Here is a 19929-nt window from a genome sequence, read left to right on the forward strand (position 1 = left end):
TGCATTATATTTATTTACTGTTTTGAATGTTTTCCAACTACTATCTGGATTCCAATAAATCTGTGAAAGTCACTTGTGTCAAACAGTTTTTACAATTTGTGTGCACACATCAATAAAACATTTCTGTGAATGTACCAGAGTTAGCCAAGAGGCTATTTTTTATCTGTAGATGTCACATAGTCACCCTAAAAACAGAAAATACAATTGAAATTGCAAAGATTTTGAGGTCATGTATAAGCATGCAGAACAATAATAAAAAGAAAGAAAATAAAGTTAACAGAGACAAAGACACCCCTGTTAGGTACAGAGGCTGATAATGCTAATGGATATACATGACTATAAAATGAGGGATATTATTGTAAGCAGAAGTATGGTTCATACACAGATTGGGATGAAATGAATAAGTATATAATCTTGGTGAAAAACGTGGATACAGTTTTAGACACATTCAGTTGCAAACAGCCATGTTACATGAACCATGGAGTCTGTGGGTCATAAACTACTTGTGCCATGCTGCTACCAAGTCAATAAATTACAGTGTCATCTGCATACATTTGAATATTGTGACAGGACATACAGGGCCCATCATAGATCCTACAGTTTTTGTAGAAAATATCTTTATAACAGATTAATAACTTTACTTAAACACAGTCTTAAGGTGCTAATACTTTACTTGAGTATTTCTACTTTTAGAAAAAACATTAATTTCAACTCCAAATAAAATAAAAACTTGATTGCAGCTCCTTCCTTCAATGTATTCTGCCTTAAAAATACTGGTCTTTATCCTGAAGCATCATATGTGACAGATTACCTCACATTCCATCTCACACTGGCCTTTACTTCCAACAACTCCACAACTTAAAAGTCAACTTCGTTGTGACTGTAAAGTAAGCAATAAACACTATTGTGATCTGATTCTAATATGACAGATCATCACATTTTCTGCCTCAAAATGACTTTAAATCACTGCACTGTCAACATTTCAAAAGACAACCTTGTTGAATGTCTTGGCCTTCAACCAATTTCTGCCAGGTGAAAAAGCCCATTTTGTGTTGTAATGATCCTTTAAAAGAATTTCAAGCTGTCCTGTGAGCTCTAGTGTTTATATTATGAAGCTTATAAATGAAATCAAGTCATATTTAGGCAGAAATCACCTTTCATTAACTGTATTTGGCCTTCAATCAGTTTTTGACAGGTGAAAACTGATTGAAAACTGCAAAACACATCCAAACATGGGAAGCAAATACTATGAAAGCCCCAGATCAGATACAAAACAATGCAGTCACGGGGATCGTTGCAAAGGTTATCATATCTTTATTGAAAACGCACCAATAGCCTAAATCATATTCATTACAGTCTAATTTCCAAAGACAGAGGTACACAAAGTCAGAGGATTACTTTAAAAAAACGAAGTTACTGATTGCTTAACGCACGAAACTAATCGAGTTAGGTTACACGAAAAACGTAATTTGTACGCGTTACTTTCTAACGCGTTACCCACAACACTGTCAGTCACATGAGTCACATGATGACATAATATTATGTTTACTCTTTGGAGCAGAAATGTCTGTCTGTCAAAGCACTTTGTAAACGCTGTTTTTAAAAGGTGCTATATAAATACAAATTATTATTATTATAATTAGTAGTGTACATTTAGAAACACAGTGCTTGAATTGAAAATGACCAGGGGACATTATCTCAACCTTAAATGTCACGTTTATTTCTAAATATGTTTATATCATTTAGAAAAATAGTTTGTCTTTAGTCAATATAATTCTGGTTGAACATTAACATTTGATTAGTAACCATAATTTATTTCACAGTAACATGAAGTGAGTACTTACTCTTCGACACCAGATAAATACATACATCATTAAGAGGATTCGCTGCTATCTACTTCCGTTTTCGCGTTGGTCGCATTACGTCACCTTTCCCGCTCAAACTGGCATAAGACGGTGGACCTCGTCGGTGCCGAACACCGGACAGAGCAGCTACGGCGACAGTTTCACGGTGGACAGCTACACACAGAAGCAAAGCAGCTACACCTACACGAGGCAAACAGCTACACCTGCCGACACGGTGAGGGCGCGTGCACACAGCGTCCGTCACGTGCTCGAGCGGGTGAGGGCGGAAGTGGAAACTGCTGTCTTCCTGTCCCATCCATCCCTCCATGATCCCTGAAGTTAGTGTCGGATCCAGCAGCCGCACAGACTGCGGCGAGGAGGATGAAACTTAGTCTGGACTAAGTCTGGATGTTTGTAAGTTGTGTACGGTCACTGTTCGTGTCTCATGAGTCGGTGCCGGGCTGCTAGGCTGAACTGTGATTTACTTCCAAGCTTTGAGCCTCTTTGTCACGCAGAGATGTGATAAGTTTAGTTGTGGTGCGCTATTCATTGTCTGCATGCAGAGATGCACACACGCATTACATGTACTGTTATGTAATGAAAGAGTTCCTCGGTTTGTTCTGTACTTTGACGGTGTGCCTTGATGTTTTTTAAGAGTCTGCTCAAACTTGTTTCAACTTGTCAGGTGCTGCTCAGATCCTCAGTGTCCGACTGCTTTCAACAATCAGCCCCTCAGGAGAGCAATGAATCCCAGTGGAGCTAGTGAAGGGCCTGGACCAGGCGGAAGACTGTCCATGGGTACCAAGGGTGCCAAGGGTGGACAAGCTGCACAGGGTGCTCAGAGGCCCACGGTAAAGATCACCCCATTCCACAGCTCATCCATAGGCAAGAGCGATGGAGCTCTACGTGGCAAACGACCAGCAGCAGCAGCAGCTTCTGGGAAAGTGCTGACATCTCCTGGCAGCCTGTTTCGAGACACACCTGGTCGACTGACCTCTCCACCTGTCAGAGAGAGACTCACTGCTGGTGTTACTGGGGCTGCTGGGAGATCAGTGGCTCACGCTGCCGGTTCAGGCTCCATGGAGGCCACAACAGGAGCAAAAGCACAGGGGAGTCCTCTTGTTGTCAAGGTAAACGAATACACACAAATCAATATAAAACATCTACAAAATGCTTCAGATCATTTGTTCAACTGCAACTCAGAATTCAGAATGGATCGTGAGGTAGAAAAGGATTTATAAACTGTAAAATAAACTTAATCCAAATATTTGGAAGAGTGCTCAGTACAGTTAAGTCCAGACATACTGGGATAGTGACACAAGTTTAATCATTTTGGCTCTGCACACCACCACAATGAATTTTAAATGAAACAGCCAAGATGCTATTGAAGTGCAGACTTTGAGCTTTAATTCAACAAAAAAATGAATAAATCATTTTGGAATTGCAACCGTTTTTATACACAGTCCTCTTACTTCAGGAGCTCAGATGAAATCAGACAAATGAACATAATCATAAATAAAATGCTCCTTTTTAATATTCTGTTGAGAATCCTTTGCAGGTGGTGATTGCTTGAAGTCTAGAGCCCACTGACATCACCAAATGCTGCGTTTCCTTCTTTGCGATACTTTGCCAGGCTTTTTATTGCAGCTGTCTTCAGTTGTTGCGTGTTCGTGGATCATTCTACCTGAAGTTCTGTCTTCAGCAAGTGAATTGCATGCTCAGTTGGGTTGAGATCAGGTGATTGACTTGATCATTGCAGAATATTCCACTTTCACTGCTCCCGCAGTACATTCTGGATCATTGTCCGTGAAGCACCGTCCAACCAACTTTGGCTAGATTTGTCTGAATCTGAGCAAACAGTATATCCTGATACAGAATCTCACAGCTGCTTCTGTCCTTTGTTACATCATTAATAAATAATAGTGAACCGGTGCTATTGCAAACCATGACATCACAGTGCCTCCACTGTGTTTTACAGTTGATGTGGTATGCCTCAGATCATGAGCTGGTCCGAACCTCCTCCATACTTTTTCTTCCAGTCATTCTGGTTCAGGTTCTGCTTATGTTCCACAGCTAGGCTGGCTTTTTCAAATTTTGACAGAGTCTAATCTAAATCTTTCTATTCTTGAGGGTTATTAATAGTTTGTACCTTGTGGTGAACTCTCTGTATTTGCTCCTGTAAAGTCTTCTCTTATGGTTCAATGTTATGAGAGTGTTCTGCACTTGGATAGATGTTGTGAAGGGGTTTTTCTTTACCATGACGTCCACCACTGTTGTCTTCTGTGGACGTCCAGGCCTTTTTGTGTGTTCTTTTTTTCTTACAATGTACCAAACTTGATTTAGTCACTCCTAATGTTCCTGCTATCTCTCTAATGGATTTTCTGTTTTTGTAGCCTAAGGATGGTCTGTTTCACTAGCTTTCAGAGCTCCTTTGACCACATGTTGTGGGCAGCTTCCAGTGTCACGCAAATGTCACACCTGGAATCAACTCCAGACCTTTACCTGCTTATTAATGAAATAATAAAGGAATAGCCCGCATACTCTTGGTCTCTTGAAAAAGAGGCTGTACATATTAAAGAGTTGTATTTCCTAAACCCTTTCTCTCAAATTAAAGCTGAGGAACTGCACTTTTAGCCCATATTCATTATTTAACTGAAACTTGAACATATATTTTGGTAAACAACCAAAATATCAAAACTAGTCTCAGTCTCCAAATATATATGGACCTAACTGTAAACCCAGTCTTCTGAATTGGACCTTAATAATAAAAGTGGTCAGGAAGTAGATATTGTTAAGGTTATATAACAGAGAATGTTCTGTTTGATTATTGAGACACTAAAACTCATCATTATTACACAGCAGCATTGTAGTAAGGACCACCTACGCCAAGACAAAGTCATGACTAAGATCAAGACTGAGTCATTTAGATGGAGGCAAGACCAAGACCAGAAAGTATTACGCACTTAGGCAGCTAATATGTAGTTCATATTCACCAAATGGGAATGAATTACAATATAATACTAAATTTATATTTCTCAGCCTTTCCCTGATCGTCTGAAAAGTCACTAAACTGTCAAGAAAGTTGCCAAGTTGGCAATACTAGCAGGGAGGAGAGATAATAATTATATTTTAAAATAGTCAAATGTTGACCCCCACATGATAATTTACCCCCCTAGTAACATATACTACATACAGTATATACAGTCGTCCCTCGCTATAACGCGGTTCACTTTTCGCGGACTCGCTGTTTCGCGGATTTTTTAGTGTAATTTTGCATACTTTTTTTTTTTACAGTGTACTGTACAGTATGAACGCGCATTGTGTTCTGCGTCCTAAATTGGCTAAGGGAGAACCGCACATGTGTTCTGCCTTCTGATTAACTAAGGGAGTACTGTACAAAATGCATGTAAAAAGGTGTATAAAAGTGTGTGGTTAGGGGTTTTACGGCCTTAAAACATGGATAATAATTGTAAAACTTACTTCGCTGATTTCGTTTATTGCGGGTTATTTTTAGAATGTATCCCCCGCGATAAACAAGGGACCACTGTACTGCACCTCTGGAATTCAATATTCCTGTCCTCTCTTTACTCATTTATTAAATAAATAAAGTATGTTGTCTTGTTTTAGTCTCCAAAACCTCCTGGCAGGAAGGCACAAAGGTCAAGCCTGACAGACTCATCAAAGTCTGGACCACCAGCTAACACGACGCCTCGTCACAACCAGAAAGACCAAGAGAGGACAGCTGCTTCCACGTCCAACAAACCTCAGTCAGGTTAGTTGGTCCTTTTTTTAAAGATCCCTGATGGAGAATATGTTGCTGCAGCAGCAGAGAGATGTAGATTTAAAGGTCCGGTGTGTTGGATTTAGTGGCATCTAGCTGTGTAGTTGCTGGTTGATACCGTCCTCGCCCCACCCTCTCCCTCCCAGTGTGAAAGAGGAGAAGAGGAGCCACGGGCCTGTGCCTGGCTACTGTAGACAGATGGCACTCAGTAAAAGATGAAAAAGTTTCATTCTAAGATAACAAAAAGACAACAGAATATTATATTCCATTTCTGCCATAATCTGTAAACAGAGCCCCCTAAGTCTGACATACTGGATTTCTAAACGTGCATACAGTTTAAATGAGACACAGTACACATTATTAAAAATATCAACTTCTGGGCAGAAATACAGCAGCTGCAAAAGTTCATTGTGAAATTTAAGTGTATTATATTATATTATATGCACATTAGCTGCTTGTATTACTGTAGTAATGACATTGTGACTCTAACTTCTTCCATGAATACGTGTATTTTCTGGGCCTCAATGTAACTTGTGGTCTGTTGATGAAGTGTGGCCTCCATCTAAGCTCACTCTGTGTGCTTTTCCCAGCTGTGAAGAAGAGGAAGAGGAAGATGGGAATGTACAACCTGGTCCCCAAGAAGAAGGCCAAGGTGCTTAAACAGCAGGAGAAGGCAGGTTCTTTTATTAGTTTATTCCCGCACATCAGACCTTCTACCAGGTGACTGTCGGTATACCAGGAGAGCAAATGAATGCCTCAAACAATATGTGTGCTTTTATACAATATTGATTTTTCAAATGATGTTTACAACCTGTAGAGAGTGACAGGGAACATGGGAAAAGAGACCTGGGCACGTCATGTGAAAAAGATCTCATCTTCAGTCTGGAGTCAGACATCAATTTATCTATTATTACTAGCAGCGAGCATACATCACTCTCACATAAAGCCACTATGTGCTGCTGAACCATCTGGGAATTGGGCCTTCTGTGATTGGATGAACCATCTTAAAACTATATAGCTGTTTGTGGTATGAGTAGTCAGGTTTGAGCGGACTTTGGTTGCATGCAGACCGTGCAGAGAGCAAAATAGGTGGAAGGTTTAGCGTTTATTAGCTCATGTCTCCAGTTATCTGCATAGTTAGCTGCAGAGGAAGGTTTTCCACATATACACTACCTGAAGCCTAGAAACATTGACCATTGCTTCTAGAGACTAAATTATTGTCAGACAGTAGCCAGTGGCTTCTGAGACTGCTATAACGTCTCACTGAAGTCATCTCATTGGCTCGTCTGGTCAACCTTTTTAGAGGCCATATATCAGCCAATAATGATCGGTCCTGCAGTCGTTCTCTTCCAACATAGTGCAATAGCCATCCTGGCTTAAAGAAGTCCAAAGTCCAGATGTTAGTTTTTACCCGATGTTTAAATAAAGTTATTTGGATATATTACAAACATGCAGAGGCATGTAATGGGACTTTGGTATTAAACATGTTTACAAAGGATTTTCTAACATCTTTCCAGGAGTTTTGGATCTTCCCACAGTGAAATAAATAGAGTATCTTTAGAGCAAACATCTGGAATATTGGCAGACATATGATGAAGCCGAACAAGAGTTCTATACATTCTCTTTAACCATTTATATTAAAGTAATAAGATATACTAATGCCATTCTTTTTGACAATCAGAAAGAGAAGCCAGGAGTCAGTGTGGAGAAGAAGCCTGCAGAAGATGAGAAGGCAGTGGTTCTACCAGAGACCCCACAGGCCGGAGAACCCAAATCACAGATGGAGGTGGAACCTGGAGAGGGCAGCCGTGTTGAATACACAGAGCTGACTTTGGACTGTCTGGACCTGAAAGCTCAGGAGGAGCTGCTCTCACCTCCGCTGTCTGGTGATAACAGCATGTCACTGACCTCATAGCATTTATTTAAGATCATCTAAATTCATCATGTTTCTCTACAGCACTGGTTCCGTAGAGGCCTAGCACCTAAGGGTCTGACTTTAAATTGAGTTGAATATATTTATGAAATGTCTAAAGTATGTGACCTGGTCAGGGCCCATCAGTTCACTCAGTGATGAAAAGGGCTCCCTGAAGGTCAAAGGTTAGGAACCAGTGCTCTACTGAATACATTTGGATCCCTGCAGTAGAAATCATAGTGTGTGTGTTTGCAGGTGTAGCAGTGGATGCTGAGGTGACAGAAACAGACCTGGCGGAGGAGTTACCACTCTGCTGCTGTCGTATGGAGACTCCTTACAGTGGAGGAAACTTGTCTGCACTGGATCAGACCTGCATGGCCATGGAAAGCACAGATGGAATGGTAAAGATCAGCTGAGAAACAATAAATATGTGTAGGAGAACATGCTGTATACAGTACAGCTAGTTACTGGGTGAGGTTAGAACCAGTAGAACCACCAGTTAGAAAGTATGGTCGGTTATATTTGTGATTTTTCTCTCCACAGCTGAGTCGCTGCCAGAGGCGAGTGATGAAGCAGGAAATGATGCGACCTTCCAACACAGTCCATCTGTTGGTTCTGTGTGAGGATCACCGGGCCGGCATGGTGAAGCACCAGTGCTGCCCCGGCTGTGGGCTTTTCTGCAGGACGGTGAGGAGAAACAAAGCACACTGATATTGTGGACACATCAAGGCCTGCTATCAGTACTAAACTGTATTTATTTAGATGACATATCCCTGAGGATTACACCAAAAAACATTTCAGTCAGACCTCAGCTACATCGTTATAAATCATATAAACTCAATCATCATTTCCTCCTCCATGTTTCTCCTTTTTCTTTACTTTGTTGTCTCTTGTCCAGCTCCTTCTTTGTTCTTTGTGTCTTTCTTCTAAACTTTCCTGGTTTTCCACCTTTCAGTTTCTCTTACCTATTTTTTTTTATTATTTCCATCTACATCGCACTCTCATCTTGTTTTCATGTTCCTCTGTCTTGATCTTCTGCTTCCTCCTCCTCCTCTCTGTCCTCTCTCTCTCCACCCATCCTCGAACTCGACTCCCAACTAGGGATACTTGTAGCAGTAGTAACCAGATAGCCAGAGTTCATAAACAGGTAGCCATAAGTCATGAACAGGTAGCTAAAAGTAATAAACAGGTAGGCAAAAGTAGGAGATAAACAGTTAAAAGTTGAAATAGATAAAATAGTATTTGAAGCCATTTCAAGTGGAAGTAGTGTGAACTCAGACTTGACCAGTGTTTCCTGCTCCATCGACAGGGCACCTTCATGGAGTGCAGGCCGTACGGCAGCATCTCCCACCGCTTTCACCGCGACTGCGCCTCCATCTTGAAGGATCTCAAGTTTTGCCCCCACTGCGGCGAGGATGCCAGCGGGGCGAAGGAGGTCACAGTGCTGAAGGCTGATCCATCGCCCTCTGTACCCAAGTCAGGTCCGGGGCCGTCTCTTCCAGCTGTGCCCACTGTGGCAACGCTGCCATCAGTACCAACCACACCCGCTGTCCCACAGATACTCAGAGCTAAGAAGACCAGTGAGCCACAGAGGGGCAGAGAGGAGAGCCCGAGCAGGTAACGTCATCTCATCTTCTCAAATGGACAAGATGGAGACACCGCTTCCTTCTTGAAATCACTAAATTCACATAAACTGGTCATATAAAAATCTTTCTGCTCATTTAGGTTAAAGGGCGAGGCTGCCCACAGACCCAAAGAGTCACTGGAGAACATCCTGATGGCACTGGATGATGAGAAGTAAGAGTAACGACCATGAAGTGTTTTGACATCTGTTTGCAAAGAAGTGAAGTGTGCCACAACCATTTACACTTTCTTCTGTTTAGCCTGAAACCAAAGAAAGTGAAGTATCCCACCAGACAGCTGTACATCTCTGCAAAACAGGGAGAGCTCCAGAAGGTCATCCATCTCTTAGGTGTGTGTGTCTGTGTGTGTCTGTGTGTGTCTGTGTGTGTCTGTGTGTGTCTGTGTGTGTCTGTGTGTGTGTCTGTCTGTGTGTGTGTGACAATTGCATCACACTGACACCAGACTCTGTACATTACAGTTGATGGCAAGGACCCCAACTTTTTGATGGAGGGCCAAAACAAACGCACTCCTCTTCATGCAGCAGCCGCCGAGGGTCACCATGAGGTCTGCCACATGCTGGTCCAGGTGAGGAGACCGTGGCTTCACTACAGGCAGCACCTCAGCACCTGTATTTATCAGGATCAAATATCAACCAGAAATTCTCAGTGATGCGTGTTTAGGCTCGGGATTACAACTCTCCTAACTTAACTTTAAGCAGTAATGAATCGAGCTGCATTCATCCAAATCATGCTTTCATCTACAGATGGTACAGTGATGTTTAAGAAGTGGAATAATGAGGTTTAGCACACCTATAAGGACACAGGTTCACAGGTGCAGTTGAAAAGTGAATCAAACAGTGTGAAGAGAAGATAAATGACATGTTTCCTAAGTGTTTGCTTCATCATGCTGCGTGTGCAATATTGCACAATATATGCAATTTGCAGCTGACTAGGTCACACAGGTACTACTTTAAATGTATATAAAGTACATATTGTCAAATGATGCCTGGATCTGCCACCCGTACGCTCAGGACAATCCAGACTTTTCTCGTCTGTCTACCAGTTCCTACCAGATCAGGGGGGTCCCTCTCTACCTTTAAAAACCTCTTAAAGATCCAGCTCTTCGGAGAGGACCTCCTTTCCAAAAGAACCAACAAGTGGAGATGCTCAATCTATCCTCCTCTGCAACTGGACCTTGATTCTGTAATAGTAGTAGGCCTCCTTATTGCTGCACTATCATGTCTTTGTCACACTGTACCCTGATTAACTAAATGTAAATGTGCTTTAAATGCCTGTCAGTGTTTACTTACAGCCTGATACGAATGGTGTTATGCTGCATATGAATAGATTTAAGCTGTTTTTTATGTTCACATCAGTTTTACATACATAACCTCGATAGCTTAATTATCGTCTATACACATACTGCATATCTGTATCTATGTCTGCACACGTAAAGCCTACAAATAAAAAGAGCATTGTTTTTTACATCAGTAGGTGAACTGTGAGGAAACTGCAACCTTTTCTTTCTCCTTTGAGGGTGTCAGGAGAGCAGCAACCCCGCACTCTCCCAGACTCTGTCTGATTGAATCCATCTCATGCTTTTAGGACGCTCCAACTCTGCTCCGACTCTGAGGCAGGGGTGGTTTTGTAGGTCAGGGGACGCTTGATAAATACCAGCCTGGATCCATCAGAAGGATGCAGAGCTGGAACATGTATTTAACAATTAACAACATACTTGAGCTAAACTGTCAAAAGTTAACCATTTCCTTACCCTAGTGTGGAGCAAGTGAAATGACTTACATGTTTTTAAAGCTGCAGGAGACAGCGCCCTGTGTTGATCATCAGCTGTAACCAAAATGCTAAATCCTGTTGTTAATTAGCAATGTTGATGCTGTGCACACTCAGGCTGGAGCCAACCTGGACATGTTTGATGAGGAGCAGAGAACGCCGCTGATGGTGGCCTGTGAAAATAACCATCTGGACACGGTGAAGTACCTGCTGAGAGCCGGAGCAGCTGTCAGCCACAAGGTGTGTCGCCGGCACACACTCACTCGTCTCTCGCTCGGTCAGCGTCAACTTGTCTCGCCAGCCTGATGTGTGCTCATGTCGACTTCTGCTTTTTCATTCATCACTCAGTGCAGTCTCACGACATCAACTGCTGCCACTGCTCCGTCCTTTTTGTGCTGAGGCAGAGGGATAGTCAGGCCAGTGTGTCCCTAAACCACATCCACTTTAGTCTGGCTTGGTCTCACACAGACCGAACACACAGACACACACACACACACACACACGCATATGCACACATATACATCGATCTTGATAGAGACTGAATCAAGTACAAAAATCACGAATCATGAAAGTTGCAGCTGATCATACAGTTCAGAAGTATATCCAAAGATTTTTATAGCAGGAGATTGCTACATTAGCTGCATTACAGCCTCCAACAATGATATGAAACACGTCATGGCTCCTGTGTGATCTCCAAACCTTATTTGGGAGTGTTGTGAACACAGTGTTGATGGATAACCCAGACTGTGTTGTGTCAGAGATGTTCAGAAAGTTGTTTTAGTTTCAGTTGTTATAGATCATCTTTGGTATCTCTCACAGGACTAGTTAATGTCAATCACATCAACTTCTTGTGTAGTTCAGCAGAAGTAGGGCTGCTTATTGACCTATTTTAAAGGTGCAGCCTGTAGTCATTCTGGGTTTGTAGAAACATGCCGGTCTCATTAATGAAAACATTGCTGTGGTTATTATATACATTTCTACTGATAGATCCTCTAAAATGTTACACACTGGACCTTTAATGAACAATTAACAGATTAGTTTTTAAAAATCACTGGTAGAGGGTTGAAGCCGATGAAATGCCCTTCCTTTTGGCACAGTGGTGGCAGCAGTGCGGTGTTGTTCATTGTGAATAATGTTGTCATAACAGGATATCATGGGTTTCACCTGTCTGCATCTGGCAGCTAAACTGGGACATTATGACATAGTCCATCATCTGCTCTCCAAGGCATCCAAATACATCAACTGTCAGGTAAAGACACACACACTCACACACACTCACCACCTTCATTTACTAACTGCTGCTGATGTTGCGTTGCGTTGCGTGTTAGCGAAAACCTTTGCAGGAGTTTCACAGGTTGTGTCTGTGCAGGATGACGGGGGGTGGACCCCCATCACCTGGGCCATCGAGTACAAGCACAAGGAGCTGGTCCACCTGCTGCTGGCCAAAGGAGCCGACGTGAACATCAGAGACAAGGTCAGTGCATGCGACACGCTGTTGCAGCCACAACACTCTGTTGTCACACTTGATACAGCGTTGCAGCTCTGCAAGGACAACTCTGTAGGTATTGAAATGTAAGCACAGGACACTGAAGAAGCTGAGAGGCTACATGTGTGGTGTCCCCTTGAACAAAGAATGATAAAAATGAGAGGTGTTTCATAACTACAGTACAGTACCAGTAGACAGCAGGTAGTGTGAACCCAGTTTGGAGAAGCAGACAGAAGGTCTGGCACGGAAGCAAAGCAAAGCAAAGCAAAGCCAGGACGCATGCTTTGTACCGTCTTCTGCTCCAGCTCCAACAGCTGCCTCAGGATCTTTCTGCAGGTCGCTGTCTAGTATCATCCGACAACAGACAACCTAATCTTTAGTCTTCCCTCTCTGTTACTCTCTTGTCACCTTGATGGTCTTCTGTCATGGACTGCTTTGTTTTTTAGCATCTAACTTCATTGCAAACTATATTATTTTATTAGCATACACCTTGATAGGTTAGGTTCCTCCTGATGATCTTCTGTGTTATGTGCTCTGTCACCTCTGTTGTTCTCTTACTTTAGCCTCTGTTAGAACACGGTATCAGCGCTGACCTCTCATCTGCTTCCCTGTTCAGGAGGAGAACGTCTGCCTGCACTGGGCGGCTCTGTCGGGCTGCGATGACATCGCCCAGTCTCTGCTGGATGCTCGGTGTGACCTCAACGCTGTCAACGTTCACGGTGACTCACCGCTTCATGTCGCTGCCAGAGAGAACCACCTGGAGTGTGTGATGTGAGTGTGTGTGTGTGTGGTCGAGGGGAACAAAGGTCACTTGCATTACACAGACCTTTGTACACCAGTCAGGGGCGTGTCTAGAAAATCACAAAACATGCTCACAGAAGGGGGGGGGGGCACGTTTGAGAAACAAGTATTCATGCATTACAATTCACATTTTCTTTGCAAACTTTCTCGGTCCTTGCTGCAGCGGCCCAGGGTTTGATTCCGACCTGTGCATGTCATTCTCCTCTCTCCAGTCACTCTCCAGCTATCTCTATCAAATGAAATGAAAAGCTCCAAAAATATCTCCCTGTCCTCCCATCCTCAGGTTGTTTCTGTCTCGTGGAGCCGATGTCAATCACAGGAACAAGGAGGGAGAGACGGTTCGAGACTGCAGCACCTTCGGCTCCAAGGTGTGGACGGCGCTTAACACCAACAAGAAGCTTACTGATGCCAGGAGAGGCAGGGACTGTCAAGGGGAGAGAGTGCTCAGCAGGTAGACGGCAGTCCTGCTGTGTCTGTGTCTGTGTCTGTGTGTGTGTGTGTGTGTGTGTGTGTGTGTGTGTGCTGGGCTATAAAACAATATTAATGTTTATTTTCCAATATTACATGCAGGTATAGAACAAATTAATACATACTGCTGCTGTATGCTATCATCTCTGTTCCGGTGGTTTTCATTGGCATAGTTCCTCTGTGGGTCAAGATGTTTCTACCGTCTTGCTTATGAACACACACTTAGAGGGAGTGTCGGAGAATTTGACGAGTTCTGTGGGGAGGTCAAATAATTGCCTTTACAGAAATAGAAACAACATGCTAACAGTGACAATACTAACATTCTAATGCTGAGCAAGTATAATGTTTGTACAGGGATCACCATCGCAGTTTAGCTTGTTAGAAAAAGTTGACCTGAAGATGGTGTGAGATTGAAAGTAAGGGATCATCAGAGTCATTTGGATTCAAACTCTCGGGTGTTGTGGAGAAATTGCTGGAGTCAAAGGTCAATGGTGAGGTCAGGAGGGAAGAAAGATGTCTTATGCTTTATTATTTATTGACGCTTGGCCAAGGGGAATTAGAGACACTCTAAAAGTTCATCAGAAGTGCCTGAGTCTGTCTCACATTCTGCCAAACTCATCCTGGTGGATAGACTTTAAACCCCAAGATAACACCACAAATACTATATGCCCAGAACTAGCCAAAGATAATGTCTTTACCCATGGAGGTGTTATTGTCAACATATTCTAGTCTGGAGACACTGTTGTCTGTTTATGTTAAAGAAAAGTCAACGGCAAGCTATCTATTATGTATAGGAAGACAACATTCAGTTCCTTCGACTCTGGCCACCACAGTGTTGAGATAGACTGGCACCTGATGTCCTCAAGCAAAGCTAAACAACTAATACCGCCACGGACCTCAAGGCCCACACGTGACCTCATGTAACCTAAGGACAGAAAATTTCATAACATGGAGATTATGAATGTCCACACTCCAACAGTTGTAGAGATATTTCAGTCTGGACCAGACCAGATTGACAGTTCCTTCGAGCCACTAACACGAATAACAACAGCTGCTTTCTGTCACTGGAAATGATGATATCTTGATGGTGGATGTGGGAATGAACCAAAAAGGTGTGGACTGTTCCACCAAAACAATGAGCTTAAAACAGGAAAGTATAAAGCTGTACATTTTGCGGAGACGGCCTTGAGATAAGATCATCATCGTCAATCTCACATCTGTGTGTTAAGTACAGAGCTGCCAATAAGACTGGAGGCAGAGTCCTAGGCACAAAGGTGACAGAAAAAGTTGCTTAAACATTGTAATAATAAAATAATAATTAACATTGTTATTACTATTCAAACATTTTTTTCTCCTTTGCTTCATCTTTGCAGCCTTGTTGAAAATCTAATTGTCGATCTGTTTTGTTCTCATAACTTAAGTACTTTTGATAATCTAATGATGCATTTTAAGAAGTGCTATTGAAAACCATCCATGTATCGATACTTTTGACATGCTCCTTTCACATACACTACTAGTTGTAGAATTGGTACTTTAATACATGAAGTCTTGTCAGTTTTTCCACGGCGTGTTTGCAGTTGAGTTGTTCACTCTTGTTACCGTACATATTTGAATCTGATTTTTAAAACAACATTTTTTCACCTCTTCTCTCAGGGACATTTCTCGAGGGTACGAGGCCGTTCCTATCACATGTGTTAATGGTGTGGACAGTGAGCCGTGCCCTGAAAACTTTAAATACATTCCAGACAACTGTGTGACCTCCCCACTGAACATAGACAAGGACATCACTCACTTACAGGTGAGATTTGAACTCTCTTTATTACAGTTCTCTGAAAACATACATTTAATATCTCTATTAAGAAGAAGTCTGGTTACATCCTACAGTTTTCTTATTGTTAACAAGCCAGATATTTTCTTTTTCTGCTCCATTAAAAAACACATCAGTGAGCCACACTGTTACACTGCTGCCACAAATACTCACTGGAGCACCAAATGTGGATTAATCTGCAGCTGTGAAACGCCGGTGCTGGTACCAGTTACAAATGGGCTCGACACCCAACACACTAACGTGCTGATAGATTCTGTAGTTTCAGCAGCGCTAAAGAGAATATTCAGTTCAAACAGATCTGTGATGCCGTTTTTGTTCTGTGTCCACTGAGCCAGACTCCATATAAAAACCAGCCTTTAAGATGCTACTCATCATACGCTAACTGAGGGGGCAATCTGGTTGTATGTGCTCTGATTAATGTGGCATGCAGTTAACACACCAGTCATGATTTTGTCTGGTGGATCTAATTCATGTTCCTGTGAAGAGTGGTTCATGTGGATTTAGAAAAGTAACTGATAACTTAGTTGTGTTCTTAGTCCAGACTACTCTGGTATGTAAGCAAAGAAACTTTAAAGCAGAGCTAAAACGAGAAAGTTTAACGGGGTAAGATGGGAACCTTTTCGCTCATTTAATGTACATGAAATGACACCAAAAAGATAATCCAGTATTGTAAGATAAAAGCTGTAAACTGTCACGTGATTTCTAATGCTCACTGATTGTGTCATTCAGCACTGCAGCTGTACAGACGACTGCGCATCCAGTACCTGTGTGTGTGGTCAGCTCAGCCTGCGATGTTGGTATGACAGTGTAAGTTCACGCACACCCACACAAAGATTGTAAAGAATCTTTGAACGCCTGTTAGTGGTTTGTGACGTGTCTCTTGGTGCCTGTGCAGGAGGGCAGACTACCTCTGGACTTCTGTCAGCGCGAGCCCCCTGTGCTCTTTGAGTGTAACCACGCCTGCTCCTGCTGGAGGAACTGCAGGAACCGAGTTGTCCAGAACGGACTGAGGTGACCTACAGATACAGCTCTCTTAATCTGTCATCACTGATGTAAACCAAAAAAAAACACACTATACACATCTGGATAAAATCCTGTTGTGATTTGTTAGACCACTGACATACCGAGGTCCCTTTCTTTCACAGAAGACATTTCAGAATGTTTTTTCTTTAATGAGACTGAGAGCAGCAGTGTGTTGCAGTATAACTGAAGCTGCTGTTATCACAGGTGACAGACACTGTGAATCGCTGTTTCCACTTACTGACATAGTGACCACCACCAAAGAGCTCATGTTTTAGGTGCTGCTTGTTTGTCAGTTGGCAGGAAAACTACTGGACGATTTTCACTTACATGCACATTCTAAGGACTTGGCTACCAGGTGGTGGTTTTGTTCCCTGCCAATAGAAAAAGGGACTCAGTCTCTGTCTTTCCAGGGAAAGCTCTCTCTACATTGTGATCATCAGTGTCATTTTTCTTGCCTTAATGTTCCTGCCATCCCGTCGGCTGCTGGATGAGATAATTGCCTTGCTGTGTGTTTTCAGAGTCAGACTGCAGCTCTTCAAGACACAGAAGATGGGCTGGGGAGTGAAGGCCATGCAGGATATCCCTCAAGGAACATTCATTTGCGAGTGAGGAGAGGCTGTCAGAAGAGAGACGACCAAATTCATTTCAGTTTTTTTTTTTTTTTTTACAGCATGAAATATTGAAGAGAAGCGGCGCTCTGAGCTCTTTCCCTCCCTAATGCTTCCACAGGTATGTCGGTGAGATCATCTCTGACTCTGAGGCCGACAAAAGGGAGAATGACTCTTTCCTCTTCACCCTCGACAACAAGGTGACTGAACTTTGTTATGTAATGTTTAACTCGTGTATTATTGTTACTGTCCTTAGAAATGGTTTTACATGCGGTGTATGTAGAATCAGATGAGTTAAAATCATGGGGTTGTATGAGTCATGCACACAGTCTTTAATAAGGAGTTGTAAGAGTGATTTAAAAGTTGGTTCTAACAGTGGCATCGCTCTCACAAAGCTGTTTACATCAGTTTCTGCAGAGGCAGCATGTTTTCCTCTCTGCACCTGCACAAAGTCGATGACAAACATAACTCAAAATGAGTTTTAATAAGCTCGATGTCATCATTGGCTCCCCCAAAACATTTTTCCTCTTGCCTACTCTCTTAGAGTGTCTCTGTCTGAACACCATCTCCTGGCAACTGTTAACAGGTTAGGACAGCGCAGACAGGAGGCAGTGACCTAAAAGTAGGTGTGTCACCTACTTACGTGTGAGTAAGGAGTGAGACTCTTCATCAAACAGACCCACAATCAAACTTATCTGAGTAAAGCAGTAACTGTACATGCTGGCTCTGTCCACACCACCAGTATAACAAATATATACCTGTAAAATATCCAACAACGTGGGCAGACGTGTTTGCGAAAAAGGTATCGAGTGCATGTGCTGTTATGTTGCTTTGTCAGGATGTGTCCCGCAGTGTAGCTCATGCCCACACCGCTCAGCGCTGTCTCCTGTCAGCAGCATTCTTCATGCTCTTACAGCCTGTGGCTGATCTTTGGACCACAGCCTGTTGATGGCAGCAGGGTAGAATTAATCTGAAATCACATGTCAGGTTGCCTCTTTTATGTGAGAAGGCTACATGCATGTAAGGGCTGTGGTTCAAAAGTTGTCTCTTTGGAAATCAGAAACATTTCAACAGTTTCAACAATATTTGGGACACTCACCCCTCAGGGGAGCCTGCGCCCAGTTTGGGAGCTGCTCTAGCAGGTGCAAATGTTGGCTTGTTTACAACCTGTCTGAAGGTCCGACTTGGTATCAACTAAGAAAAATGAAAATAAGACACCAGTTTTGTATTTTAAAGAGTTTTCGGACCAGATTGAAGGGCGTCATTACACAAACCTAAAGTTAGGCGCGGCTGTGACTCTCTCTGGTCATTGTCTTGTGCAGGTGGGAGACGTGCACTGCATCGATGCAAGACTCTTTGGCAACATCGGCCGCTTCATCAACCATCTCTGTGAGCCAAACGTGCTGGCTGTGAGGGTGTTCACCATGCACCAGGATCTACGCTTCCCCAGGATAGCCTTCTTCTCCAGCAGGCCCATTAAAGCTGGAGACCAGATAGGGTGAGTGGTGGAAAAAAACAGCCTCATCCTTCTCCTCCTTTTCCTAAAATGTTCAAATAAAGATAATATGATGGACTGGTGTCTCTTCCTTGCCAGGTTTGATTATGGCGATCACTACTGGAGGGTGAAGAGCAAGTTCTTCAGCTGCCATTGTGGGTCGCTCAAGTGTCGCCACTCAGCTGCTAGCAGATAGAAAGTCACCGTTGACCACGGCTCCCTCTGTCTGTCTGGACAAATTCTGTGACCTGTCTAATGTCAGAAACACTGCCTTCTGAACCAGATCCCATGTAACAATCATGCTTTGATGAAGTATGAAGAGGTTTGATTTATACATCTAATGATACTTTTCTTTATAAGGAAGAATGTAGCGTGGCACCAGCCAGAAGTACTCCATGAGAGAGTGGGCTGAACTATTTTTAAAGAGCCAGCAATCAGGTTAAACAAACCAGGTGTTTTCAACATTCATGTGAGTTGTATTCATTGATTAATGAAGTGAAGTAATGTTTTTGGTAGTCTGATCTCATCTATGAACGTGCTTTTTACTACAGTACATGTCTAATTAGCAATTAAACACATTTTAAATCATCTTTTTTGTCTTAGTGTGGAATCATTGACTCAGCACTGAACTGACAAATTCTTCTCCTACGATCCCCATCTGAGATCATTTTGGAGTGAAACAAATGAAATTATTCAGAGATTTTATGAGACCTGCTGGAATCCACTGAAGCATCCTGAACTTCAGTGTGAAAACAACACAATACTTGCTCGTCTGGACATTATAATGACTGTACACAAGCACAAACTAAATCTTTTTATAGTTGCATCAATCGACCATTGATAGATCATTGAATGACAGTGCATTTTGGTACACTTTGAAAGGCTTTAATCATTAAAAAATGTTATTACATTTTCTCTAATTTCTTCACAAGCACAATCTGGGGGCAAATTAGGAGACATTACATGACATAATGTAAACTAATATGACATAATATAACATGATGACGTGACATGATAACATAACAATACAATAACATGACACAACACAACATGACATAATAATATAGCATAACATGACATCATGACATAGAGACAGACACATTCCATGCCATTTGTTTGAGTTGATTTAAACCTGTGTAAATACATAAATATAATTAAAATTATATGTCAGTTGCCCTGTATGGTTCCTTTTTTTTTTTTTAATCAATAAATCATTTAAATATTTTTTTCATTTTTTTTATAGTGAGGGGTTTAGCACATTTTCCCACTAGAA

The 19929-nt window shown here is 42.3% G+C and overlaps 1 protein-coding gene across 1 annotated transcript; it reads left to right on the forward strand.

Moving 5' to 3' along the window:
- The first annotated feature begins 1908 nt into the window (after positions 1–1908).
- On the forward strand, positions 1909–19246 carry ehmt1a (euchromatic histone-lysine N-methyltransferase 1a). The gene is made up of 23 exons (XM_010736985.3): positions 1909–2258; positions 2530–2974; positions 5472–5616; positions 6216–6298; positions 7307–7511; positions 7793–7938; positions 8081–8224; positions 8847–9154; positions 9263–9334; positions 9421–9509; positions 9639–9745; positions 11065–11187; positions 12095–12196; positions 12317–12421; positions 13050–13204; positions 13518–13685; positions 15356–15500; positions 16260–16337; positions 16426–16541; positions 17072–17158; positions 17283–17361; positions 18484–18659; positions 18756–19246. The coding sequence occupies exons 2-23, from the start codon at positions 2588–2590 to the stop codon at positions 18850–18852; spliced, it is 3117 nt and encodes a 1038-aa protein (XP_010735287.2). The 5' UTR covers positions 1909–2258; positions 2530–2587; the 3' UTR covers positions 18853–19246.
- The last annotated feature ends 683 nt before the right edge of the window (positions 19247–19929 follow it).

The sequence above is a fragment of the Larimichthys crocea genome, chromosome III, assembly GCF_000972845.2.
Source record: "Larimichthys crocea isolate SSNF chromosome III, L_crocea_2.0, whole genome shotgun sequence".
Taxonomy (NCBI): Eukaryota; Metazoa; Chordata; class Actinopteri; family Sciaenidae; genus Larimichthys; species Larimichthys crocea.